Source organism: Aptenodytes patagonicus, chromosome 7 (assembly GCF_965638725.1).
Source record: "Aptenodytes patagonicus chromosome 7, bAptPat1.pri.cur, whole genome shotgun sequence".
Classification (NCBI taxonomy): domain Eukaryota; kingdom Metazoa; phylum Chordata; class Aves; order Sphenisciformes; family Spheniscidae; genus Aptenodytes; species Aptenodytes patagonicus.
The window spans coordinates 69,239,031-69,266,472 of record NC_134955.1 but is presented as its reverse complement, the minus strand read 5'-3'; the positions used below and the strand labels follow the sequence as shown (position 1 = coordinate 69,266,472).

The 27,442-nt window shown below is 40.7% G+C and overlaps 1 protein-coding gene and 1 long non-coding RNA gene across 3 annotated transcripts in view; one reads left to right on the top strand and one right to left on the bottom strand.

Annotated features, from left to right (window-relative positions):
* The first annotated feature begins 250 nt into the window (after positions 1–250).
* Positions 251–13,746, top strand: LOC143163820 (uncharacterized). Of its 2 annotated transcripts, XR_012995970.1 has the most exons (4): positions 251–374; positions 4,955–5,061; positions 6,177–6,362; positions 6,474–6,759. It is a non-coding gene; the product is annotated as an uncharacterized LOC143163820 (long non-coding RNA). The 2 variants fall into 2 exon arrangements; XR_012995971.1 differs by lacking the exons at positions 6,177–6,362; positions 6,474–6,759 and adding an exon at positions 13,482–13,746.
* WDHD1 (WD repeat and HMG-box DNA binding protein 1) overlaps positions 7,645–27,442 on the bottom strand; it is a 30,220-nt gene continuing 10,422 nt past the window's right edge. The window contains exons 8-26 of the mRNA XM_076345723.1: positions 25,975–26,067; positions 24,967–25,073; positions 23,809–23,944; positions 23,455–23,644; positions 23,077–23,267; positions 22,275–22,459; positions 20,887–21,128; positions 20,235–20,372; positions 19,398–19,554; positions 17,419–17,533; positions 15,875–16,006; positions 15,295–15,512; positions 13,441–13,571; positions 12,405–12,461; positions 11,466–11,509; positions 11,149–11,307; positions 10,620–10,753; positions 9,278–9,413; positions 7,645–8,689 (exon numbers count right to left, since the gene is read on the bottom strand). Coding sequence (XP_076201838.1) covers positions 8,489–8,689; positions 9,278–9,413; positions 10,620–10,753; positions 11,149–11,307; positions 11,466–11,509; positions 12,405–12,461; positions 13,441–13,571; positions 15,295–15,512; positions 15,875–16,006; positions 17,419–17,533; positions 19,398–19,554; positions 20,235–20,372; positions 20,887–21,128; positions 22,275–22,459; positions 23,077–23,267; positions 23,455–23,644; positions 23,809–23,944; positions 24,967–25,073; positions 25,975–26,067 — 2,766 coding nt within the window. The 3' untranslated portion in view covers positions 7,645–8,488. The remainder of the gene's footprint in view (positions 8,690–9,277; positions 9,414–10,619; positions 10,754–11,148; positions 11,308–11,465; positions 11,510–12,404; positions 12,462–13,440; positions 13,572–15,294; positions 15,513–15,874; positions 16,007–17,418; positions 17,534–19,397; positions 19,555–20,234; positions 20,373–20,886; positions 21,129–22,274; positions 22,460–23,076; positions 23,268–23,454; positions 23,645–23,808; positions 23,945–24,966; positions 25,074–25,974; positions 26,068–27,442) is intronic.

The window sequence follows — 27,442 nt, the reverse complement described above, 5'->3', positions numbered from 1 at the left end:
GCGCAAGAGCTACATTTAACCGAGACAAGCGACAAAAAAAAGAAGGAGGGGAAAAAAAAAAAAAACCCCAAACAACCCAGCAGCAGTAACGCGCTCCACATTTATCATTCCGTTTCCAATCATACGTTTTACCAGAAGAGAGCCAGGATGACTCAGGTGAAATCAAGGGGCCGGCGCTGGCCTGCAGCCAGCCAGGCTTTAGTGCGGTTTCATTGCCCCGGGGCTCAGATCGGGGAACAGAAACTGCCGCGCCGGAGGATTTGAAGCCCTGAACTCCATCCCCGCTCCTCCCCAGACACCCACCGAGGTGCAGCTGGGTACCTCGCATCATTTCGCAACCCTCTGAGGACGTCCAAATCCTCCGTATAAGCTAGGTGGGTTCCTTTACTAGAAACTTGCAAAAAACGTTCATGGGGCTCAGCAGAACGACTACCACTTTCCTTTGGACCTAGACTAAGCTGACGCGGTTCAAAGGGTTGGGTGGCATTTCTTAGGAGCTACAGACCACTGAGACCTAATCATCCGTATGAAAAAGGGGTTAGTAAAAGGCATCTAATTATCTCGGCACTCCCTAGTCTTTGCTACCTTTATTCTCTTGGAAAAGGAGAAGATAAGCTCCCTCTGGAGTCACCCCCGACTTTATAACAGTCTGAACTCAGCAGCTGCGGGAGTTGGTTGTAATTCTCCTCCTATTTATGGGGCAAGAAGGGCAGTTGCCACCTTATTTGCTAGGGTAAGCACTGCGTGGATTCGCAGAAAACCACTTTTTCTGGGTATGTCTGAGCAGAGGTTGCACACGGGGGAGCCGGTGCCAGCAGTTCTGCCGACAGCATTTGCAAACGCAGAATTAGTAGGTTTAGGTAATTTAGATATGTGTCAGGGTGTGTTAGGACACAGCCCGATTTCCAGCCATGGCGAAGCCCTCTCCCTCTGAAACACAAACCCACATCAGCTGGGAAAGCAGAAGCACTAATGCTTGGCCTTTTTTTTTTTTAAGTGCCTTATGATAAGATTTTATTGATAGTTGCCTATTGATTACACCCCATGTTCTCATGTAGCCTTCCCGAAGAAATTTTTCTTTGCTATTTCTGAGTATATCCCCAAAAAGGTGAAACACAGGCTATAAAACAGAAGAGCAGCAGATGGTCCCGTGCAACGTTGTTAAAAGATACTCTGAATTTCGTAGAGGGAATCTGCCCTGTTTCTCTTTCCCGTGCTCGCTCAGAGCTTGGGGGTTATTTTCGCTGTTGAGAGGTTGGAGATTCTTAGAAAGCAACAAAACAGGGAGTGCAAAAAGCTCCGAGGCTGTAACTTGAATTATTTGCAAGTCTAGAATAAGGTGTAGAGCAGGTGAAAGCCCAGTGCACCCGCTGGAGGGTACCTGGGGTGTCCCTGGGAGAGCCAGGGGATGCTGCAGGGTGCCAAGGTGGGGGCACGGGGGTGCATGGTCCGTGGTAAAGCCCATCGGAGGCCTCTCTTGTCTTCAAAAGTAGAGAAAATACAAAATAGGGACAGGATGGAGCGGGTTTATATTCAGGCTCCAGCTCCTTGACCTGTTTTAGTCGGTCGAGCTTCCCCGCGGTGCCAGTGGCATTGAGCGGGACCCAGCGGGGAAGGGCTGGAGCGTTGTTCCCTGCATGCCCGAGATGCTCCTCAGGGTTTGAAGAGCGGGCTTTCGAAAGAAACCTCGTCGTGCCAAGCTGGTTAAGGATGAAGAGACCCTGGGCAGTCTTCACTGGGTCAGATGAAGCCGCCTAAAAGGTATTTCAAGGGCAATTTCTGCGCTGACAGCTGCTAAAAGGCTGAGATATATCACGCACAAAAGACACCTATTTTTCCTCCATTGACTATAAAGTGGGAGCGTTTGGGACTGGGCTCAGAGCTTAAAGTTCGAGATGATGAATTCCACCTTTTCAAACCATCTGCATCGACCCAGCGTATCATTAACAGCTCAAGCAGGAAAAGAGCAATGCACATCGATCCTGCTATTAACATCAAGCCAGAACGTGACCCGAACGTGATCCTTAAATAATAGCTGAGCCCACAGCGGCGATGGATGGCAGCGTCGCAGCCTACTGACATCCGTCCCATGCCCTGGAAACACAGCTTGGGATTTATCAGACCCTGGAATCACAGCGCGTCAGTTTAAAGAGTGAATCACGAGCAATTTAATTCTATTACCCAGAATAACAAGCAAAATTGATAACAGGCTCCTAAAATACTAACCTCTTACAGGGGGATTTGTTGCTCTGCAAGGACAGAGGATCCCCAAGGTCTGAGGGGTTTTCTTCAGATGCGATCTGCGTTTTAACTTCCCTGGTGAGGTCTCACATTTTAGAGCTGAAACTGGAAGCGAAGGCAGCAGTTTTGCCCTGCCCCGGCTTTCCCCTCACGCCTTCACAGAGCAAGGACGCAGGATCTCACACCGATGGACTCCTCCAGCCTTTGCTCCCCGAAATTTGGAAAACTTCAGAGGGGTGGCCCGGGCAGGCTGTAGGAGGTAAATTCATATTTATGCTTTTAAGAACGTGAAAACAGCCCTATAACACAAGTCTCCAGGCTCCCGTGGACCTGTGCCCTATTTCCGACGGGAGCTATCTGACATCGGCCAGGGCGATCTCTAGGTCCCTCCAGCCCATTCCTAAACCAAGGGCGGGTTTTGATTCACACGCCGGGCAGACGGGAATAGCAGCTGTGCCCCCGCATCGCTCCCCTCGGTTGCTTCTCACCGTTATTACCCCGAGATCGATTATGTGATTTGTAGACTGGATTGTTCCCTGGTAACACGCGACTTGAAACTATTCCTGCAAATTTCCTCTGCCATTCGTGTCCAATTGAGTCCAGCGTCAAGTGGCTCTTTTGGCAGCCCGGGTAGGTATGTGTGTTTTGACTGCCTTTAAGTAAATTAATTAATATTGCATTTATACGGCAGCACATCAGCCGGGAGGTGAGAGAAGCGGCCAGGTCTGCTGTTCTCCATCAAAAAACTCTACTGCATGAGACACCCGACCCTCTCATAGGCAATTCTCACCGCTATTGTCTTCTCCTCAGACTAGCCAGCCAGGACCATCAAGTTGAGTCACTCCACGACCATCACAGTTATGTTCTTTAGAAAGAAGTTGAGGTGCGTTTCATAGCCAGAAGACGTTTGAGAAGGGAAAGCTTGTCCAAACACAGGCCCTCCTTTGCCCAGCTCCACCCCAAGCATCCCAGCTGGTTGAGTTTTCTTGACTTTCCCACCCCAAAACTGTTCCCTGTTGGTATACGACTTTCTTTTACTGCCTACGAGGTAAGAAACACTCCCAGCTGGAGTAGCCAAGCTGCTCCGGCTGTGCGCGCCGTCGGAGGCTGGTGACAACCACAGAGCTCTGTGAAGGTGACTTACACCGGGTTCATAAAGCAGATCTTCATTTGAGTCTGATGGCATTGCTCACTCCTGCAGCAACAAAGGGAGAAGGAGAAGTTATAACCAACAGTTACTAATTTTCTAATCAGGGAATGCAATGCCAGACAAGCCATGGGAACGTGGCTTTAGGTGGATGCAAATCCTCAGTGAGGGACACAGCAGAAGCCCTGGAGAACCCTAACCGACACCAGCGGAGCTAACCCAAGGACGAACCAGGTTTGCTGCAGAAACCGGAGACACAGGACATCCCCAGAAGCCAAGAGGAGACATCTCTCTTCCCTGATGGAGATGAGCATCTTAACTGTAAATGCATTGCCACAAAACATTTGCTATCACACTCCAGTACCAAACGCTTGAGATAAACTTGTCGGATGTTGTGCTGCAAATAGACCTTCTAATCTGACCACTACCTACACTGAAAACAACAACAACAAAACTTAAAACTCCCGGTATGAAAGGCGGCAATCAGCTTTACGCCATTCACTTGAAAACAGCTACCGCTCTGTGCTGTGTACTACACGTACTCGGCCTCCTCGCCAGAGGCTGCTTGTCACTAGGATTTAAAGCACAGCCAAAGAAAACTCTCCAAATCCAAAATAACACAAGTCGACACGGATTCATGACATGCGAAGGGCAGAGATATTTTTTTGTCAGGATTTGGCATTACACACCGTTTAAAAAAAAAAAATAATAAGAGTAGGGTATGCAAAATACGATTTCGGTGATGTTGTTGGAGCCCAGCTGCAGCATCGCCTGCCCCTCGGCTGCCAGCCCGCGGGTCTGAGCCCAGCAGCGAGGGACAGGCAGCAGCAAGTAGCTCAGGTAGAAACCGAAACGTCGTGGGAAGAGTGCTTTCCTCCCCCGACGTACCTGTTGTCATCCTCCACACTCAGCTCGCGCCTTATACAGCAACACGATGCTCCGAAGGCAAGCGAGGCTTTTTGCATTGGTTTTATCAGCTCAGCTCGGCGGTGTCGTTTTCTTTCATAGCAAAATTATATTATGGAGCAAGTGCTGGGAAAGCCAAAGAAAATATTCTTTAGGAGGTGAGCGGATATTTTATTTATTTACAGTACAAATGTTCTTTCCCTGAATAAATGCCGAGCTTCCTGCAGATCCGGCACTCCCTCTGAAGTCCAACAGGTTAGCAACACTCCAGCAAACCTAGCAGGTAATTTATAGATGTTTTTATAAGATAAAGGGCTTGAAATGCTCTGTCAGCTGCAGAACAGGGGAGGTGGGTGTTTGCTACTTTGGATTATATCCCCCATGAAAAGCTGTCAGACTCTGCCCATCGTTTTGGGACTATCCTTGTTGGTTTTTAGTAGCTGCATCTTTCCGGCAAGGAGCATCTCTGGAGTAAATATGGAGCAACAGCAGCAACAGAGGTAACTGAACAAAACGCCACACGCACAAATATTTAGCAATATTCTCTTTTGCAGGCTCCATCACCTGCTATCTGTTTTCATACGCTACTTCTTTTAACATGACTTTCTTCTTCAGAAAAAGTGCATGAGGAAGGGGTTTATTTATTTTTTTTTTTTTAAGGTCAAATAACATAATGAAACAGAAGAGGATGACAGACTCAGACGCAGAGAACGAGGAAGAGAAGGTGCTTTGTGTTCCCGGATTTGAAGAGGAACGGCAATCATCAGGTAGGGGCATCGGGGTTGGGTTTAGACGCAGCAAAGCGTTTTGGCACAGCAACATGAAGAGCACGGTCGCAGCAGAGCCCCAGTGGCGGGTCAATAGCTGGAGCCTTTAAAATCTGATCCAAAGATCGGCTGTTTCAGTGGTGTAATCCTCTCTCTCTGGTTTTCTGAGCACAGTAGGAACCACCAACGTCAGGCAGGTTTCTTGACATAGTTTCCAGGTTGGCTTTTCTAGAATACCTGGTTTTTCAGTGGAAAGATGGCAAATTCAGCACAAAGAAGCATTTCTGAAGAATTCAATGAAAATCTATTAAATTCTTTGGGGGACATCTTTAAAAAAAAAAAAAAAACAACCTAGCCGAGATTTAAACTGTTTTCACTTGAAAATCCATTCCACGTTTTCTGTTCATTTTTGGTTTGGCATTTCATTTCCACCCGAATTGAAAGTTATACTTAGCGCTGTCCCGCCGGTGCTTTTGCTGGATGAGCGCGCCCCGTTCCCGGCTGGCTCAGCGCAGCTCCCTGGAAGGCTCCAGGTGATGGAGGGTGTATTTGCAGCTCTGCCTGCAGCTGCGTAATAGAGCAAAATCCATCTTTGATGAAAGAAACGCGACAGCAGCCTAGTGGGAGATGATCCTCCCAGCATAAAAGCAGCTGGGTACTCGCTTCCACGATCTCTTGGCTGTTTATTTTATTGCTGTGGACAGCAGCAACTGTCATAATTAAAAATCCCTGCTGCAATCGCCATTGCCAACCATGCAGCTCCGATGCAAAATTTCAGATCTGATGCTGGAAACAGTTTTGCCGCCTCTAACCAGCCGTGGGGGTAGCAGTGAGATCCAGACTGTGACCCCAAGGCTGCGGACATTGGGTTTGATGAAACCCACAAGCATTATAGAGCGAAAATTAAGCCAGGAGAAAAGCAAACGGGAACCAGGGACGTGCAGGGTGGTGCCCGACATCCCCAGTGATTTCCATTAAACCATCCACAAAATCCAGGAGCCTCCCTCTAAACAGACCTTTGGCGTGTTTGTTCAGAAGAGCTACATGATTGCGAACGTCCAGCTCTCCGAAAACTCTCATGGAAGTTTACTTTGGATGTTCCCTTCCTCCTACAGGAGCCAAAAGGACTTTGGATGCTCTGTGGGACCAGCCGTTTGCAGCAGCGGATACCTACCCGCCTCCGTACCGGATTTGTGCCTGTAGTTGGAAGCAAAGCACAGCCTGCACAACAGGGCGGGACGGTGGACAGACACGGTCCCAACAGCCAGAAGCACAACTGGCTTCAATGGCCTGAGCCCAAGGTATAAATATCTTGCTCAAGCCTTTATATAGAAGCCCTGAGGAGTCACTCAGAAAGCTTGCTTGCTTACTTACTGCAGAGGGTGACTTGATTTCTCGTATTTGGCCTGCAGAAAGGGCACCTGACAGGCAGCTCAGCTCGAGTATGGATTCTACGTATACAGATGAAAAGAAAGGCCATCCGTTCACACCCAGCCCATCTCGCAGCGCCACGGCCAAGATGCTCAAGTCGTCATCAGAACAACCTAGCCTAGCAGAAAGAAAACATTACACAGTTCACCAAGCTCATAGTGATTTTTCTATCAGGCTGTTTTTCTTACCAATGCAATTCCGTTTTTCTCCAATACAGCCAAATGTGGAAATATGCTTTACTGCTTAAAAATAAATCCCAGTCTCTGATACAATCATTTCTTTCCAAAGGATGTAGAAAAATCACTATAATACACCACTACTCTCCTGAACTTCCTGTATTATGCCAATACAGAAAATTAATTATTACTTACATTACTTATTATTTGCTGTCTACTGTCAGCATTAAACAAATAAAATGTCCAACAATATGTAAGAACTGTGGATGAAAAAAAGCATTTAAATTGATAGGTCTTCCTCTATTTGTATTTACCATCCCTGGTTGACATCATGACACACCACCACCACCCCCCCCCTTTTTTTTTTTTTTTTTTTTTTTTTACATAGAGTGAAAACAGGAGCTGTTTTCTCCAAAATGACCCACAATTGCTAAAAAAAGTCTATAGCAAAACACATCTTACACTAAGATTTAGTGGCTTTTACAGAAATCTCACTGAATCTTCAATCTACAGATTTCAGAGTTAAAGGTGTGTTCTAAATGGGCAGTCATCTGCCTTTTCAGTAATAATGTGAAGACAAATAAAGAATGAAAAGTTGCGCCAGGGGAGGTTTAGATTGGATGTGAGGAAAAATTTCTTTCCTGAAAGAGTGGTTAAACATTGGAACAGGCTGCCCAGGGCAGTGGTTGAGTCCCCATCCCTGGAGGTATTTAAAAGACGTGTAGATGCGGCGCTGAGGGACATGGTTTAGTGGGCATGGTGGTGTTGGGTCGACGGTTGGACTCGGTGATCTTAGAGGTCTTTTCCAACCTTAATGATTCTATGATTCTATGAAAAAAAGCAAACGATGAAAGGATGTCCAAACCCAGGGAAAAAAACCCTAGTTTAGAACTCTTCAGTCTCAGTTGTTACGCTAGAGTTAAATTATTTTACCTTGTCCTTAAAAAAAAAAGTTTCAAACTTGGAGTTTGCTTCAAATACATTTATTAGACATACTGCCTTTTCTCCAGAGAAGGTAAATACGACTGCCTTATGACTTGTAGGCAGAAGTCTGTTTACTTTCATTATAAAAACTGCAAAGACCACCACCTTAAAACAAAGAAACATTCACATTTTATTTAAAAAACAAACATTACATAAAACAATACAGAGATTTTCAAGTACTGAGCACTTTCTGGACCCTGCTGAGGCACAGATTGGGAAAGTACATTTGCATAGTCTGGAATGGCTCATTTTTGCACATCTGACCTTCCTAATTCAGCTCCTGTCCTGGTTTTCTCTCCCTGCCCAGATCAGGCTGCTCTCTGCCACCGTCACAGCCAGAGACGTTGAAAATGCAGCTGAACATCAGCACCATGTTAAGCTATCTTCCCCTCACTCCCATTTCTTTGAGTGACCTTCTCTTACAAGTGTTTGCAGCAGGCAGAAGGAATGGTACAGAAGCCATTACTTTGCCTCTCTAAAATCACAGGACAGCTTTTGGACATAGTTTATCCTTTCCAGAATGACTAATCCATATTTAGCATCAAATATTACAAGTATCGAGGCGCACAGCTACACAACGCTGTGTGGAACTGTGCTTCTAGGTAACAGGTCCATTAGTATTAGTTTTGCTATCAAGCTTTATGCTAGTAACTTGCAAAAGAGCGGGAGAGTGGATTCAACATTTCCCTCAAGAACTGGTAATAAAATACTTTCTAAAAGACTATTTGGAGCAAGGCACTCTTTTTGCTAGTACTCTTTGAGCACAGCAGCAAGTTTCTCAGTACAGAACTACCTAACGTTTTCAGAAAACAGACGCTGAGAAGGTACCACGTTACTTAGCTTTGCTTGAACGCAAAAGCTGACAATCTGACATTTGTAGATTGATCTAAAGGCTTTGGTTTTTTGGATAAATTTGAGTCCTCTGATTTTTGCTCCTGATTCTTTTTCGCTTCGTCTTCATCAGCTGTGGGACGCTTTCGCTTTTTGTCTTCTTTTAAATCATTAACCGTTCCTCCTTTTGCTTTCTCGGTCCACACCTTTGAAGAAAGTACATCATTAAACAGAAAACCACTAATTAGGCCACAAAACTCACCACTTTATTTAATACACCTACTTTCTCTGATTATAAGGAAGCACTGAAATAATTCCTGTTAAGAACTAATAAGGATCAAGTTAGGAACAATTTCCTCACTTTCCGTTTTTGTGACAGCGTTCTCCTTCAAAACTATACTTCATTTGAGCCTGTATATTAAATTGAAGCTCTCGATTGTCTTTCTGGACAAATAAGAAGCCCAAAAGGCGTTAGAACAAATTTAAGCCCCAATGAATGAAGCCTGCCTATGTCACTTTTAACTCCTTCCCTTCTCTTTTGTTATTTCTTCATTGATTACGTTTCTCTCACATGCCCCACTCTGGAAAAGCTGCTTTCTGCTATTACTTATTATTCAGATAGCTTATATTTTCATAAAGTATATGTCATAGATCATGGCCCTTCTTCAAAACTGAAGTCCATGAAGATGGAGGACAGTGGAATTTAAAGAAAAAACTCCTAACCGAAAATAACCAAGGGATTCCGTGGGGGGAAAAAGTTCTCAAAAAACCAGAATTAGAGAATGCTTTCTTACCATTCTTTCTTCTGACGACAGCATTCTAAAGCGACTCATGCCTTCTTTTATTACTTCTGCTTCATTCAGATCAGGATTATCTGTCAAAATGTTTGCTCTGTTCTCTTCTAGCCACATCTGGAATCCTGTCTTTGGTCTAAAACAAGCACATGAAAACTGTCCGTGTAAGAAGGCTATAGGAAAACCATATCCCCCAAAACAACATTTCCAAACACCACCTAACTGGACTTTTTTGTTCTTGAAAGAAAAGACATATATATATAGTCAGCAGTTTGCTTTCTCCTATTGCAGTATGCTTAAAGAACATGCTGACAAGGCAAGACGAAGTCAAGCATTTTTATTAAAACTGTGATATATATGGAAATTAACATTTCAGTTTTAGAATGACAAAGCATAATGGTTCTCTTCCTTTCTGACAAGGTCCCATCAACCTAAAAATAGAGCACATATATTAGCATGTTTCAGCTAATCCTTTTCACAATTCTCCTTGCCACTTGTTTTAGAACATTGTCTGTAAAGGTTAATGAAAAGAATGCTAGTCCAAATGAATAATAATTACCTTCATCTTCCTCAGTTAAATGAAGTCTAAATGAAACATGATTATAATAATGCAAGTTTCATGAGGACTGGGATTGTTAGAAAATACATCTGCTCCAGAGGAACAAGACAGATTAGAGTCTTAGCTAGGAAGAGACATGCTCCTTAGGTGATGTAGCTTTTCGTTTGCTTTTTTAAAAAACACGCTAAAGTAAAGCTTTTACACTTTCACGTAAAACCCTTTGCTTTTAGACCTCCTTTGAGATTTGCTAGAGATGTTTAAACTTCAAGTATTTCCTATACTTGGAACTGGCACAGCAGCACGGTTTCATTTATCATTCAAAGGTCATTATCAGATGCATAAGTAGTATCAAGGCAAAAATCGTTGCTTAGAGCCCCAAAATGACATTTTGCATTGTTCATTTATTATTCACTCACGCATGTATTTGTCTCAGGCCGATGCAAAACTTCTACTTTGAATAACACTGCCATGCGCACCGGGAAAGATTTAACGAACAGCATGCTTTTCTCTGTTCTTCCGCCGTGACTGTAATGTGGCAATTTGAAAATCCAACTGATGTGTTTTATTGCAGGTTTGTTTGATAATATGCATAGTGTAAGTAGCAGTTTACTAAATTTCTGAAGCGAGTTCACAAGCGTGACAACTTGTGAGCTAACACTTTAATCTTGATGTTATGCTACTTCGGCCAGTCCAACGCCTTCAGAAACAAAATAGTTTTTGGACTTTGGACTTGCTATTCTATTGAAACTGGAACATGGCATCGAGATGCAAGCGTCCACTCACCTTTTATTTTCAGTGTTCTCCTGTGCAGTGACTTTGACTTCATGGGACTCGTTTCCTGCTTTTTCTTCTCTTTCTTCCACTGTTTTTTCACTAGAGTTAGGTGTACGAGCCTGGAAGAAGGAGGCTGCTAAAGCCTATAGAAATTAAGGTTAAAAAAGAAAAAGGTAAGGACACCTCGCTCTCAGACAACACCTACCATGTAGCCTAACAAAAACCAAGCCTTTCCTAACGACATAATCATCACTTGCATTAATATAGCATCTAATCCGTTCAATTTCAGCACAGCAGATGTTTAGTTAACACTATTTCAAATAAAAGCACAAGATTCAGCACAGAATGTAATTTCTACAACTGAAAATGTTTTTTGGCTGTTTTATGTGTTTTATAGTTTCTGCAGTATGCTTAAATGAACTTTGCCATCTAAGACGCTTTACTCAATCAACAGGGTTTCATACTTGATAAAAGCCAGTAAAATTCAATTTACTGTTCTTTGCTCACTGAAACAACGTAAAAAGACTAGAAACATTACCTGCTTGGACTTGGGTTTGGGAATCAGAGGCTTTATAACTGGAGGGTTCTGCTTGTTTACGGCTCGACTGCTAGACAAAGAAGTTTTCTTTGAGTATTTGCTCATAGTGTCTAGAACATTTGCTGAGGGGACCACTGGGTCCTTTTTGTTAGATGACACCTAGCAAAACAAATAAATAGACATTTTATTTATTTTCTGTCATGTTCCCCTCCTCTGTCGCTCCCAGATATCTATCATAGTCATATTGTAAACTTTAGATATAATAATCGATTGTGATTTTCAGAACACCGCAATCAAACCAGCTGCAAAATTCTTACCTTAAAGGGATTCACTCGTCCTTGGCTGCTTGATGCGATTACAACTATTTAATAGGAAAGAAAAAAAAAAAAGTAAAAATGTGTGCATGTGTACACACACATATATATAAAAATCTATGACGCAATGTGCACATTCTAGATGAGTAGGTGAAACAACATCAGCCTTATTTCCAAAGAACAAGGCTAACACTCATTGTATGTGTTTCAGCCTCTGTTCATTGAAAATTGAAGAGGAGAACTGAATCAAAGGCATCAACTATTCCACACCAAAGAAAATAAGTTCCCACCAAGCTTGAAAGTGGTCGGATAAAGAGAAAGACACTTTAATAACCCCATGAAGGTTATACTATACGTGCTCAGCTCTTATTAGTCATCAGAAATGCCACACAGGACCAACAGCTTAAAATACAAATCCACAGGAAGACCCAGTACTTCCCCCACTCCCAAATCCGTTTCCACTCCTATTGTTCTTGCCAGAGGGCTGGCAGGAGGGAAGAAGCAAGCAGCAGCAAGAGGTCGCATTCTGCCCCTGCTGCTCAGATTCACAGTTCTACGGCAGGGTTACTAACTCTGCCTTGTAAGTGCAACCAGTAAATGTGCCTGCGATTAGTAAAACAAATCAACTGATCATTCTTCTCATTTTTCCCCCTGTCCCAAAGAATGCCTTCATGACACAGGCAGGCAAGACAACTGATTCGGCATCTGGCACAGCTAAGGCAATCAGAATAAAGTTATGGAACATCATTAGGTAATGAAGACATCAACAGGAATAGGGAACCTCTTAAAGACATGAGAACAACAATCAGTGCAAGTTACCACTTGACAACACTGCTATGCACTGAATTTTAGTAGTAATGGGAGAACGGAGGATAAAAACAGGAGCAGATGTCGTGAAGCATGACAAAGTTCTCATCCTGGAATAAATGGAGATTTACTCACTAGACTTCGGAGTAGTCACCTCTGCTGAAGTGACACCTTTGGAGAAAGGATTTGGTCCTTCAGAAAAAAGAGAGAGGTACATATTCAAGTGCAATAAAATGTAATAGCATAACTTCTTTAAAAACAAAACCCCAAACAGACAAGTAAGTTATAGTAAAGCAATCTGTATTTTAAAGCATGACTTTCCATTTTCAAATTGTACATACACTTTTACAAAATCATCTGTTATCTCTACCTAGATTTAACTTAGAGTTGTATACTTATTCCTTAAACCTTAAACTTATTCCTTAAAGTGTGCCCAGCAAGCTACTTGTCTATCAGTTCAACTCCTGCAAGACTTGAGCTGAAACCAAAAATAATGGTTTCACAAGGTGACCCAGTCCATTAGAAATAGTATCAGACAACAGAAAAACTCCCCAAGGGTCCCTCAAACGGTTACTAAGTACAATGCAGAAGCAAGCTGCGACAGAGCAGATGACACACTAAACTTGTTACTCTGCAGCGGCTGCAGGCACAGTCTGGAATACAGACCCGCTCACTCAGGTAGGCACTACCACTCATCTCCCACAGGGAATTCCAGGTAACGGGAAGCCCGCAGGCGGGAGTTACTGCATCTCACCCTGTTATTCCTGTGCATTTTTTTCACATGTCAACACCCAAATAAGACAGATCAGAAACTACCAGACCTGTTCTGACTAGGTAGCAGAAAACCTAGTCCCTGCTACAGTTGCAGAGTTTCAAAACTCAGTGAAACAAATGGGATTATTTTCTATTTACATAAATGGCTTCTAAATCAAACCTCCTGTACCTCACTTGTGGTGCCCCGTGACAGGTGGTGTGCCTGTCTTTCCTAAATTTTATGTCAAAAGAACAAAACAAAACGACAGACAGAAAACCCCATTGTTTGCATAGTCCTATAGACTGCTGAGTTATCCAAACTACAAATTACCTGGGAATTTTCTAGAATTCCGTATTAAGTCTATGAAAGACACATCTAGATAACTTCCAGCCTATTCAGAGGATATATTTTTCTTACTCTGTTTATGCACTTCTGGTGTTTCTTCTGCTTCCTCATAGGCATCAGTTTCCTCAGCATCTTCCATTTCTTGGTCCTGCTGAACGTTTCTGACCGGCAGCCGACTCCACTCCGTGGCAGAGTGGCTGTAACTAAATGGAAGGAATTCATCAGAAAGGAAGTGCTCACCACATTCAGAAGGAAAATTGGAACAACAGAAGGCTAACTTACTTACCTAATTTAGGAAATAAGAACAATAACATTTGGCATTTATTTGCATTATATCTCGGATTAAACTGTGATGATTACTAAAAATAAAATAAAGATTCATTATTCACTTCATTTCACCCTGAAACACCAAGTGCAGTCGCCTGAAGCGGTACTCATGTAGTTTTAAGACAGATCGCACACGGCTACGAAACTGCCTGGAATTCACACTCAGCTACACGTACATGCGCTGGCCTTCAAACAGCTCCGCACGCAAGAGCGAGCACCCGAACAGAAACAGCAACCTTTTGCCACCTTCAGAGTGCATCGCTATTGTTGCCAGAACACTTTGCTGCAAATAAATATGCAACCATAAAACACCTTCTGTAATCTCCATTTAAACACATATACCTCCAATATCAAAATCCAACACCAGATTACTTTTCTGCTTACATGAATAAATACACAGGTGGTAACACGGATACATATTTTCAGTCCGAAGCTTAGGCAGCAATAACCTGATTATTCTCTAAATTCCCAGTATAGTAGTATGTACATTTCTTGCATTTCCCTCCTAATCTTTGCTGATTACTAAAATCTGTGTATACATAAACTGAAGGTTCCTTTACTTCAACCAGAATGTCAGTGATTAATCTGGCGCTAAGAACAATATAGTGTTTGTGATGAATTTTAACCCTCAGGGTGGCTGAAGTCACAGACATGGGATTTTTGCTTCCATTCATGACCCAGAAGAACAAGGTAGAGCATTTAGAAAGGAGTTTTAAATGTGCGGTTTCACACAGAAGAATAAGGGAAAGGCTACAGGGAAGTTCAGGGACTTATCTCTTCCTCTTGCTTAAATAAGTTCCAAACTTCACACACGAAATTGCTTCTGACAAAACGTTACGACATTTTTCGGCACTATCAGGCTGGTGGTTAGCAATTATTTTCCTTACAGCTGTACCGTCCAGAGGCCAAGCAAGAACGCAGCCCTTCTGTATGGCCTCTATTTTTAAAAAAAAAAACCCCACACATCTTTTGCCTCATCGTGCTTTACAAAGCACATGCAGGTAGGAGAGGAAAGGTAGATAGCACAGAGGGGGGAAAAAGGCATAGCAAGCCTGTAGTATATCCACAGCTTCGAAAAGCTGGGGTTAATTAGGAGGCAGTAAGACTAAATAGGATACACTGAGATGGGATACTGAAAGAGGGGAGGGCTGCAGAAAGATAGAAGGATTTTAGGATAGGTGTGGAATGAAGTGGGATAGAGAGGCTGATACAAAGAGGAAAAATACAGGTTGCAGTCAAATAACCAAACCCCAAGCACAAGCTAGAGGAAGGGGAGGGCGGGGGAAAAAAACAATTCTAATCAGAGCAACTTGGTATTGAGTCTGCTTTGCCTCCGAAGCTGTTGTACACAGACATACAGTAAGCAAGGAGTGGAAATATTTCCCTTTGTGTTAGTATCCTGGTACTAATGAGTCCTCACAAGATATCAACAAGAATGTACCATTTTATATGTACAATTTATGAGCAGAGCAACACAAACTGTTACTTCGTAACAAATACATTGCAAAATATGGTCCGGAAAAGTGCATCAACTGGACCAAAATGTTAATAGATCAGTAAAAATGTTCCCAGGTCTTTAATCACAGAAATTTGTGTTACCCAGCACTCGGATGCTTTCGGAAATCCTCTTCCTCCTCTTCATCTTCCAGTGCTGTTGCCAACTCACTTGCTTTCTCTACAGCCATTTCACTAAGTCGCTGAGCTAAATTTAGTCTTCGAGAGCGAGAAGCATACTTGATAGCTAAATTCACAACGTTTTGTGTCATGAGGTCAGCAAGTTCCACACAACGAAATTCACGCTCCAGTTTACAAGAAAGCTGAAAGGAAAGAAGCCTTGAGAGTTACACACTTCACAGTTACACAGCTCTCAAGACTCTAGGACCAGAATATTATGGTCTTGGTGGAGTGAATGAATAAAGCCAAACCACCATCAATCATGAGCTGCATAGCAAAGAAAAAGCTCTTTTTTTTTTTTCCTTCTTCCTCCCACTCTTCATACCGATAAGCAATAAGAGTATTAACTGCAATCCACCTCTTATCGTAGTCTGTGAACTAGCTGGATTGCCAATCACTAGCCAGACTTCTAATAAGAGGAATCACCTCCAAATTTACATCAAATGCCATCTACTCAAAATAAAGTCTCAGGGGTTCTTTCTATTCTTTATTTATTTGTACTTACGGCAAACAGCTTCATTAGAAGTTCCTGCTGTTCTTTCACTGATTGACTTTTAGCATTTTCATCAAGCGCATAGCCATTTTCTGCCAAGTAATCCACATGGTTGTGAAATACAACAGAACGCCAGTACTGTTCCTGAAAAAGGGAGAAAGATGCATGCTGCGGTCAGAGGGGAAGAAACAGCCCACAACTTAACGCCTAACAATTTACAACGTATTTTATCAACTTATTCTTAAGTGTTCCTTTCATCTTATAATGAGGGTGAGGGGCAGACAATTCTCTTTAAAAGCCAATGCCTGCTGAGGAAAAAGTAGACCACACTAACAACCATCTGTATACAAACTGATCCAAACAGTCACCATACATGTTAAATTCCATTTATATTACAGGCTTTCAGCAGGATGAGACCTACATGTTCACCAGTATGCTACCAGGACAGGCAATTCTAGAACAAGTTGATTATTTTATCTTCTAACTTCTGTCCCACAGCAAATTGGAAGGATTCCAGAATAACTCAGTGACTGTAGGAGTAATAACTCCCGTTGTTCAGGGAAATACTATTATGGCTATTAGACCAGGCTAGCTCTGTTACAAAATAATTATAAACTTAATTCAAAATGAGGATGTTTTCATCAGATGTATTGAAATAACGTTTCTTTACCTACACAGAAGTACACATTCCCTCAAGCTAAATTAACAGTTCCTGGCGTTTCCCTTCTATTATATTGGGGGGGGGGGGGATGTGGAAGACATACCCCATCAAATAAAGAACAAGACGACTTGAACCGAATGAAGGAGAATTCATTAAAAATGACAAAGTATTTCTTATTGAAACTTTTTACCTACACTTCTATCAAAGAGAATAAATTTCAAATAGCATTAAACTGCCTCTAAGGTTGAGGTTAGAATTTCATGTTCAGTTCTATTTTGTGCACTACAGCTGAACCCCACAAAACTGAAATATTTAAACCTATAAAAAATTGAAGAATAAATACAGATATTCTTCTCTAAGTTCTCCACAGGTACATCTTGCTTCAACCAGCCTCTACCTTAAGAAAATAAGTCAAGCCTGAAGGCCTATGTTTTCAGAGTGATTATATGGATTGGAGCACTTCGCACATCTTTCAAAAAAACACGTTCCAGAAATTTTGTTACGCCTAAAATATTAAAAAACAGGCACCTTCAAGAGGGTCTTGATTTGGATCCCAAAATGTGGTGCTTCCTAGAACATTAATCACTACCGACTAAGAAATAAAAAAAGAGAGGGATAGAAAGACTTCGTTGGTCAGAAATAGATTATGTGTAAATATAACCTTGCATCAGCTCTAACAGCTTTATTTTGTATTCTTCTACAAACAGCTGTGAACCAAACCAAACCAGAAAAGCCGTACAAAACACCGAACCCAAACAACCTCCTTAGTCACATGTTTTACTCAGACTTCGTACTACCCTCTTTCATAGTAGAGATGATTAATAGGAATCTTGTATAAACCCTACTATGGGGACATCTGAGACTATCAGCTGTGGACTCAAACACCATTCCGTACCTCCATCTGTCCCTTTTCTGTTGTAACTTGACAGTAAGGAAGTTTAAAAGATAATATTGCTACAGCAGGCCGTGGGAGCGTAGGAGGGAATCGGGCTCCTTTACAAGGAATACACCTGTGCAAGGGAAACAAAAACCACATACAATCCTCGTCACATACAGTCACCAGTTGTTCTACACCTAAATCATGTCTCCTAAGAAGCAAGGTACTTTAACAGGATCTGTTCTTTAAAAAGTAGTATTGCTTAAATATAGCAATATGTAAGATTGCATTATAAGGGTTATTTTTACATTGCAACCAATAGAAGATTTTAAAACCAGAAAAGCGCGTACTGCTTTTGTTCACACCAGAAACTCCAAACGTGGCACAGAGATCTGCCTCTGTTATCTCGCACAACACACGATATAACAGCTATTACAAAATGTAAATGCAATTTATTAAAATCAGAAACTACTGAACAACTGAAGGCCACTAGAACAAGAGCAAGCACGTCTACCGTTTATTTTGATGAGGAGTTTTGGACTTCATGAGGAGAGTGCTATGTTCAGACACACACGGGGGAAAAAAAGGACAAAGAGAAAAAAAAAAAGAGAGGGGTGAAACAGATAAGCATATACTAAAAGTGTAGGCTGACTGTTTCATTATATTTAAACTAGTACTTTCTGGTAACAATCACTTAAGCAAAACATTGATTGGGGAAGAGCTGTATTTCCAGCAGCACCAATGCAGCATTGATGAAAATGTCTGGTTTTATAAGCTACTGTTTCAGACACTCGAAAAAAAAAAGAACAGGAAGCATTAGTGCTCTGGCTATCTGTGTTAATTAAGGCATATGGTGTTTCTACAACAACCCTTCCCCCTTCTTATCTTTAATATGCTAGTGGCTTTGAATAAAATGTTCTTTGCAACTCAAAAAGTAGCACACTCTCTCTTGGAGTAGAAGATAAAAAAACTCATGACGACAGACTCACAGTCAACCATCCCATCAATGTGATGTCCCCTGCACATTTTTGGTGAATTTTCTGGAGGCCAACATGACTTAATAATTTGGAGGAAGAAACAGACAGTGAATTGACATTTACCAGTGATATCAAATTATTTCCCTTATTACAAAAAACCAGGCAATTACAAAGAATGTCACATAAATTTAAATTTTTTTGGTTGGTTTCCCACCAACCTCTACAATTGTGCATGACTAGCAAAGTAAAAGAGCCTAAATTTCAGTAAAATATGTGAGCTGATGGATTCTGCCCTGGTAGGAAAAGGACACAGATTACTGAATAAAGAGGACTGCAAACAAAGCTTAGCAACTAATTGTCCAGGACGCATGTTACAACGAAGAGAAACAGTTATTTAGACATCACGAGTATCACATTTTATAAAGTAACGGCTAACTCTCAGCTAAATATTTCAGCAATTTTACATACAAAATTGCTCTTTGTGGCCACAGTTTAAACATAAAAACAGACGGTTCCGATTTATCTATGCCTAACGATGTAGATTAGTTACAGGATTGGATTCTTCTCAAAGGGACAAAAGGGGAAAACATAGCTAAGCAAAAAAAAAACCAACCCCACAACCACCAAAACAAAACAACAAAAAACCCAAAACGCATCAACAGCAGCAGCAGGTTCGTAACAGCAACCGTAACTTTTTAGCAGGTTCTCTAGCAAAATGCAGTCTTATGAATGTGTCTGCATCAGAGATGTGTGACTTCATAATAAAGTGCACATGCGCGTTAGCCAAGGCAAAAAGCCACAGTTAGTCAGTTACAAATTATAAAACTCTAATGAGTCTATTCAAAACCAATTTTAGCAATGAAACATCCGTGCAGAATTACATTCATGAAGTAGATCATTTACTGTGCATATTTACTAGCCACCTGTTTTAGTAAAAGTTGTTTCCAGTTTCCCTTAGTAAGAAGTGCTCCGTAATTGAAAACCAAGACAAAGAAAGCACTTCCTTGTGAAATATCTGACCTGAGCTGCTGGGGATTTTCATGGATGCCAACTACCCAGTAATGATCAGATTTTCCTTTGCAATGCTCTCTCGTGTTACACACTGGAATCCAAGTATTCCCAAGTCCTCGGTTCAACATCCGCACAATTCCCTCAGAATCCACGTAACAAGGGGTACCTGTTTGTTACAAATGGAAACCATTATTCTGACAGGCAACTAATTACAACACGAGTAAGTTTGAACTGCTGGATACTGCTGGGAAAGGATGGTTTACGTATCTCAAATACGACATCCTCTCACCCAAACGGTACAACCTAGCTGAGAAAAACTAGTTTCCTTAGAAAGATGCGCCACCTTCTGACAGTCAACACTACTGCTAGTTAACTGACTCAAGTTCAAATTTAAAACATTGTACGAAGAAATCAAAGTCCTACTACTTGGGTAGATTCCCCAAAGAAAATTAGCTATTTCACAATTACTTTTTCTGGTTACCATGAAAACTTCTCCCAAGCTACCAACTTTTTGGGGGAGGCTTTTGCCGAGATAGTTGAACATGCCTATTTATGGTGTACTAATGCAGTTTATTTCTTTTTGCTGAGCAGGGCAATCAGTCGGGAAAACAAGTTCTGATAACATTCAAGTGTATTCTATTCATAGCGGAAACATATGAAAGATTTCTGATAAATATATTGAAAAAATAGAAAAGTAGAATTTTGTTTAGCATTGAGGAGATCGAAAAAAAAGTGTAAGTCCCAAGATCACCATTACTAAAAGGGCATCAATCAGCCAAACTCTCCTCCAAAATTCCCCCAATACTGTCAAGATTTCTCAACGTCACTCATGCAGATATTTCATACCTTCTGCGGAGAATCCAACCCATATCAAATAGGATTTCTTTGTAAGAGAAAGAGGGTCTCCATGCAAAATTTGTTTCTTCTTTTTTCCAAGCTCCATCAGCTGTATTCCAAGGCATTGGTCCCCATCAAACCCAGTACCTAGGAAGAAGTTGTTCAATGACTATGTTAGAAAACAAAATAATTGTCTTGTCTCTTGGCTAAATTTAAGTTTTGAATCAAAAACTAATTCTAATGCAGGGTTATCCATGAATACCACTGTCAGACGAGCGACTATTTGTCATTTTGGACATACAAAGCATGTACAACAACTACTTCCTTCATTTCCTACAGTAATTCATTCTGGCGTATCTGAAACCCAAGTTTAATCTATTCGTGTCACTGTTATAAAATTCTCCCCTTCCCCACACGTTAATCTAAGCATCCCAATATAAAACGTAGGCTTTACTGTCAGATGTCAGAGATCTGTGGGCTGTGACAGTAAAAGCATCACCAAGAAAAGAAGAAGGATAAGCATCATCAAGAAGAAAAGAAGAAGGAGGATAAGTAAAATACTTCTGGTGATTACATACAAATTAACCAATGTTTGAAGCCAGTAACATGAGGATTGAAAACATAACCCCAGTTCAAAAAAAGGCAGAAGGGAGAAAACTACCTCTGTGATAAATTATAATCAGCTGCTCTCCATGTCCTGCCATAGACACCACTGGACCTGGGAGACTGAAGATCTCTTTTTGAACTCCTCCAACTGTAAACACACGAACTAGTAAGGCACTAGTGGCACAAGCAGCCCAGCCTTGACCTAGACAGATAGCCTCAATGTCTTCATCCTTCGGCATATCTACTGTCCACTCCTTGTTTGCATCCCATGAGCTAAAATGAATGCAGTGGAGCTTGCTAAAGCAGAGACAAGGAACAATAGTCAAATATCTCAACATGAAGAAAAAGACAGTATCTTAAAATATATTTATATATTACATTTTTATCAGAGACCTGGAATCTACAGGTCATAGAAAGGATCTACAAATTACAAATGGTCATTTGCAAAGGTGTTACTCTTATTATTCAAGAACCGAAGAGCCAGCTCGACCTCCAGCAGTGTAGATTTAGAGCCTCTAAAGACTGAAGCAGAGACAGCTTAGAGGTCTGAGGGGAGATTTTTTAGATGGAAACAGGTAAGTGTCCGGCTTAATTAACATTAAGAAGAACTGAAGGTGCTCGGTACCCCTGAATATCAGCCCTTGTTACAAGTCTGTCATATTATGCTATCTTTCAAAGGGAAAAAAAATTAGGAACTTCAGTTCTGCCATCTTAATAATTGAAAACTACCCACGACCAATTCACAGACACCGTGGCTTTTGACAGATTACCCACTTCCGTTGAGAAAAAAAAAAAAATAGAAATTCTCAGAGTCAGACAACCAATACATACAAATCCTACTTTTAAAGGTAAAGGGTGCTTTTCAACTTATCACAATGCTGTATGTGTGGAAAATAAGAAAGTTCTTTCTTCAAGATATTTCCACAGAAACCAGCAATAAAATATTGTTGCTATTGTTCTTAAATGCAAGAACAGAGTCTAGCTGGCCCAGCTGCATAAATCTTTCCATGGTTTTCATAAACTTGTGTTCTTCACGCTTAGAATTCTTTGGGTATCTCCAAACATGTCGTCTTAGCAACAGTGTGAAAAGAAATAGCATGGCCCTTACAATTTACCTTTGATCTGAGCAGACTGAAAAACTGCTCTTCGTGTTTACAGTTTCCTTTGAGTGAGCAATGCATTAAGTTTCCAGTGTATATATATTTGAAAAAGGGATTAAAAAAAAAATCCTCAGGAAGCAAAATACATCTTTCAATATTCTTGAAGTCTTCAAATGGGTGGATGTGAAAATCCTCCTCGAAAGTGGTCTCATAAATAAAAAGCACGATCAAAAGCCAAAAATCTCAAAAAAGTGATAGAAGCTGAAATTAAAAGCCGAAGTATTTGAAACAAGATAAGTGTAATTCCATACTATGGGTTTTGCAGAGCAAGGCCATGACTTACCTGGCGAGTTCCTCTGTACTCTCACAGGCTAGTAAAATAGCTTCAGTAGAGAGGTCAGCCATGGTGTGATTCAGAGAGTTTGGCAGGTGTGTTGCATGATGTACGGAGGTATCGTGAAATTCTATATCTATAGCATTGTCTTGCTCATCATTGTAACAGCGAATGATACCAACAGAATTCCATACCTATTAAAAAGACACCCCCCCCAAAAAAAACCCCAAACAATAAATCAAGCATACTGCCCTCAAACAGCCTGCTATAAAACTTTCTCATCTGAAACAACAGTAGGTGGGAGGCTGGAGGAAGACTGAAGACTTGTGTAGTCAGGACTTGTAGTTTCTAAAACAGCTGAATTAGGCAGAAACTGGTTTCATCCTCACTGCTTAGCCATCTTTCTCCTTACAAAATTAAGCGTGAAGAACTTGCAGTCAGAAAGAAATAGTGGATGACTTGTACGTACAAGTCTTAACAGCACAAAAATATCCACAAGTTCTGCCTAAAAAAGAATTTTAAAAACGATTTGCTAGAATTCAAGAGCACAGGTACCAACTGTATAGAGCTTGCTTTTGTCTTAAAGCCAAGTATTTATTTCTACATCAAAAGCAATTGAAATGTAAAGCATAACATTATGCAGTCTTTGCATTAAGGGACAGCTACTTTCCACTATTCAGCTTCACACTGTGAAGTATTAAAAAAAAAAAAATTCTTGGAAAAGATTAGATTAAGACACAGCAAGAACTGGACAATATGCAATATTAACAAAGCAACGAGATCTACATAACCACACAGCAGCGAGATTTACCATGAAGCGATGCATGAGATGTGCAGGAGTGGAGCCAGACTGGAATGGCTTTTGCTTGGGGGTTGGCATTGGCCCATCATAGAAAGGCTGTTGTGTAGATGGTGGTGGTAAAGCTGGAAAGCCACCAGTCTGATCATCATCGTCATCCTCCTTTTCAAGAAGACTGGAATTAGCTTTTATCATCCCAATATCTAGAAGTTTTAAAAAAAAAAAAAAAATTACATCTGCACATATTATTATGACAGAATACAGGTAAAAAGTTTAAAACAGTCAAGATTTCTCTGGAAAAATAAGGCAGAATATATCCGAGTAGAGGATGCAAAGAGATCGTCCCAATAACAGTGCTAAAGAACTCTGGAAAATCAGTTCATTCTGTACCTAGTGAATTATCATCATCATCAATTATTGCCCGTCTCAGATGGCCTGAAGTTGGCATAAGGTCATCAGCATCATCTTCATTAGCTCCAGCCTTTGGGGAAGACTGTGGTTCAATCATATCTCCACTTAAATAGTCATCATCATCTCCATCAAAGAGATCATTGTAGTCTTTTGTCACTGTACTGGCAACCTAAAACCAGATTAATAATCATCATAAAACTTCTTTTGGACATGGAATTCAAGAAATGAATTAAACACACAAGAGGAAACTTTCAACACACAAAATGGAACGTTCAATATAATTTGGTAACCTAAATAATCACGTTAATTTAAGAAATAATTGGTACTCATCACCTTGTCATTTGGTTTCTTTTCATCACCGATATTTTCCAACAACCCCAGATTTCCTTCAGTATCTGTATAAGCGATTTGCCTATGTTTGGGATGCCATGCCAATCCACAAATTGAGTAATTTTTCTCATGCTTCATCCTAAAAAGAATATAAAAATAATGGATTTTTAGTAAGCTTCTCAGGGCAGAAGCCTCCCCAAGAGTTATTGTAAAAAGTGGTAATATTTACTAGTATTAGGAAGTGATGTTACACATAATAAAATAATTAATAGGCCACCTTCAGAATAAACAGCTACTATAAAAAACTCGCAGGCCTTCCTTTTCTATGGAGAAAACCATTTAAACTTTAAAAAAAAAAAATCAAACAGAATCATATTCTTAAAACAACAGCTTCCTGATACATGTAGAAAAGACAAAGTAATTCCCCAGCAGTCACACATTCCAGAACCATCCAGTTATAAAAAGAACATTCAGTTGTTTCTCTTGTACCAAACTGATGAGTTAATCCTCTCTCTTTTCCACCCTTTATTCTCACAAAAAATCCTCCCATTAATTATTTACATAATCTGTCTTTAATTCTTAACATAGGCATTACAGTAACAATCATGTTTCTTACCCAAAATATTCAGACAGATAAATCATCCCTTCTCTTCTTCTCTACCTCACTTAATCATACTTTTTTTTTTTTTGAAAGAGAGATGCTTTAACTAACCAAGATAAAGTGCATTTTGCCAGTTTGTCCTTTTTTTGCCTACAGGTGAGGATGGCTGACTGATGTATCTGTATTTCCCTTTCCCTTTAGAAAATACATCTCACTGCCAATGACCTTGGGGTTTGCGACGTGAGGATAATTTCCCATCAAAACTATCCTTTAATCAAAATAATGAAAGATATTTGCACACAGAAAACTAGACTATGGAATTTGAACAAAATCCACATTCATGTCCCTTCCCTATTCTATTTCTAAGAATGTAATGTTTCCAGATACTTCTAGCAGAACGTTAGCAGAAAACTTACAGATTTGCCCCGTAAATCTTATTAAGGCTTTTCAAGAGGCAGAGTTCTACATTGGCACAAATAAGTCCTACAGAAAAGATAACAAAATTCTATTTCAAGAAAAAACATGTACTTAGGGATTTATGGAACAACAACACTGAATACCTCTCTACGCACTCCTGGGTTTCCACATTCCACACCACTATACTCCCATCCACACTTCCAGCTGCCAGATACTGCCCGCAAGGAGACCAGGCCACAACATTCAAGAGCTAAGGAAAAAATAAAAAATAGGAAAAAAAAAAAATTATTACCAATGCACACACAGCATTCATATTCTGGAGCTTAAAACAGACAGATATTCTGGAATTTAAAAAAAAAAAAAAATGATGATCTTTAGTAAATCACATCCAGTCTCCTGTACTAGAGCTGGCTTTAGGTAGTCCCCTGCAAGAACCATTCTTTCAAGATTAGCACACTTCCCCCCCCCCCCCGAGAATACCCATCTTCTGTCATTAAACACTGTCATGAGGTCGAACAAAACCTGATTCTAGACACGTAGACAGAAGCGCAGTATATTTTGCAAACTCAGCACTAAACATAACTATTTATTTCGAACTTAATACGGTTTCATAAATTAAAACCCAAGACTGTGTGTTCTCTATCTTAATAACACTAGGAAAATGGTCCTCTTCAACCCAAAGATTTCCAAGTATATAATGAGGTCAAAAGAAAGAAGATGGCACAGTTAGGGCTACTACGTAGCTAAATTTCAGCTTCATAAAATGTCAAGTGAACAACTGATACGTCCGCTCTGTACAGAAATAACACTCTTGACATTTTCCCTAAAACACTATGTATTTAGAGCAATTTGTGAAAACAGATGTTCGTCAGCTGCAGTTGGTGACTCACCGGTAGACCTTGAAAATCTAGTGGGTTACTATAAATGAAAGAGGGCAACCAGAGCCACATAAAGACAGGTTTGACACTCATCTAGTGTCTCTTGCCTTGTTTTCCAACACAAAGTAACAGGATCAGAAATTAAATAGAAAATGTGAGCAATCGTTACCAAGGGGCGGGGGGGGGGGGGGAGATACTGTCCAGAAGATAATTTCTAGCAGAATAACATTTAAATTATGGAAGATTTAGCAAGCACCTGGTTTATGTACCTACCTGTGTGATGAATGTATCCGATAGATCACATTGACTATCCCAGGTTTCTCTTCTGTATAGTTTAACAACTTTATCTACAGGAATTGCCAGCAACTGTTCAAAGGAAACAAGAATCAGACAATGTAGAACAAGTTACCTTTCAAACAGAACATTCAAATAGCATAGCTCCTTCATCCAGAAGTATTACAGTTGTGACTGCCTCGGTATTTAACGGTTCTCTAGTATCCTAGCAATGCCAACTGAGAAAGTAAAGAAAGATGAAGTAACTTGAATTACAAGGTTCTTTAATGCTTTCCACATGCAACATAGCAAAGCATGCCTGTTTTTGTTTTAATCTTCATTTCTTTCTGGCAGAAAACCGAAGGTAATGACAGCTGCACCATAAGGTTAGAAGTTCTTATTTATGAAACAGCTAACACACGCATATAAATAGTTTTCAATGCTCTGAGCATAAGGCTTACATTCTCCTTTTCCCTCCCTCCCCAAACCTCTTTTGATCGGGTTACAATTTCTCAACAAATCTTATTTGAATAGCTGATTCCTGAAATAGCTCATTTCATCTTTCACAAAACTACATAAATGTTATTGACTGTTTATTTTTTTAGGATTTGGGGTTTTTATAGACTTCTAACAATTTGCTTTGTAAGAGAAGCAAGACAACTACTTACATTGTGTGTGTGTGTGTGTGTGTGTGAGAGAAGAATTAGCCTAAAAATTAAAAGTATTTGTTTTTATGCAATATGGATATTGAAACAATTTGTACTGCAGGTAACATTCTCTCTTCCACAGAAAAGTTATACATAATGCTATCATAGCAGCCAGGTATTTTGAAGAGTGGACACGCGTGGACAGACACAAAGTCAGGGAAACAAGATTATTCAAGTAAGAATTGTGAGAAAACACTGGAAAATACTCTTTAGATGCAGTATACTGGCATGTCAATAAAGGATGAATAGGTTCTGCCACACTATTATCCCAGGCAAGAACAGAAGCCATAAAACAATTTTTCCAAACGGCCAACTTTCACTCAATTCCCTGTCCTTTACTTCAAGTATGGCAGGGCATGCCTCATTTCATATAGGTTCGCATTTATCTGCTCCTTCCTCCTCCCCCCTTTGCATTATCAGATGCTGCAGAGATGTTCTAGGTTACATGCTAGAGACACCTATATAGCTATACTAACTCCCCAGCCCGTTTTGGTAAGTGATCCATACATGGTACTACTGCAGCAGTACATACACAACGCACTAGACCTGTAGTATGTATCGGCACCACCTTTAGTCACAACAGAATCAACTTCGTTCTTCAGGTGAGAAGAAAGGGAACAACTTACTAAGGAAATATTTACAGAGCAAGATTACTGACAGGGCAAAATTTACTTGAAGTAGAGAAAGACTGAACTCTTTTGATGCCCTGTTGCAAGCAATTTGATTGTTTCCCTCGTGTACAATGTTCCTTCCTATTCAGC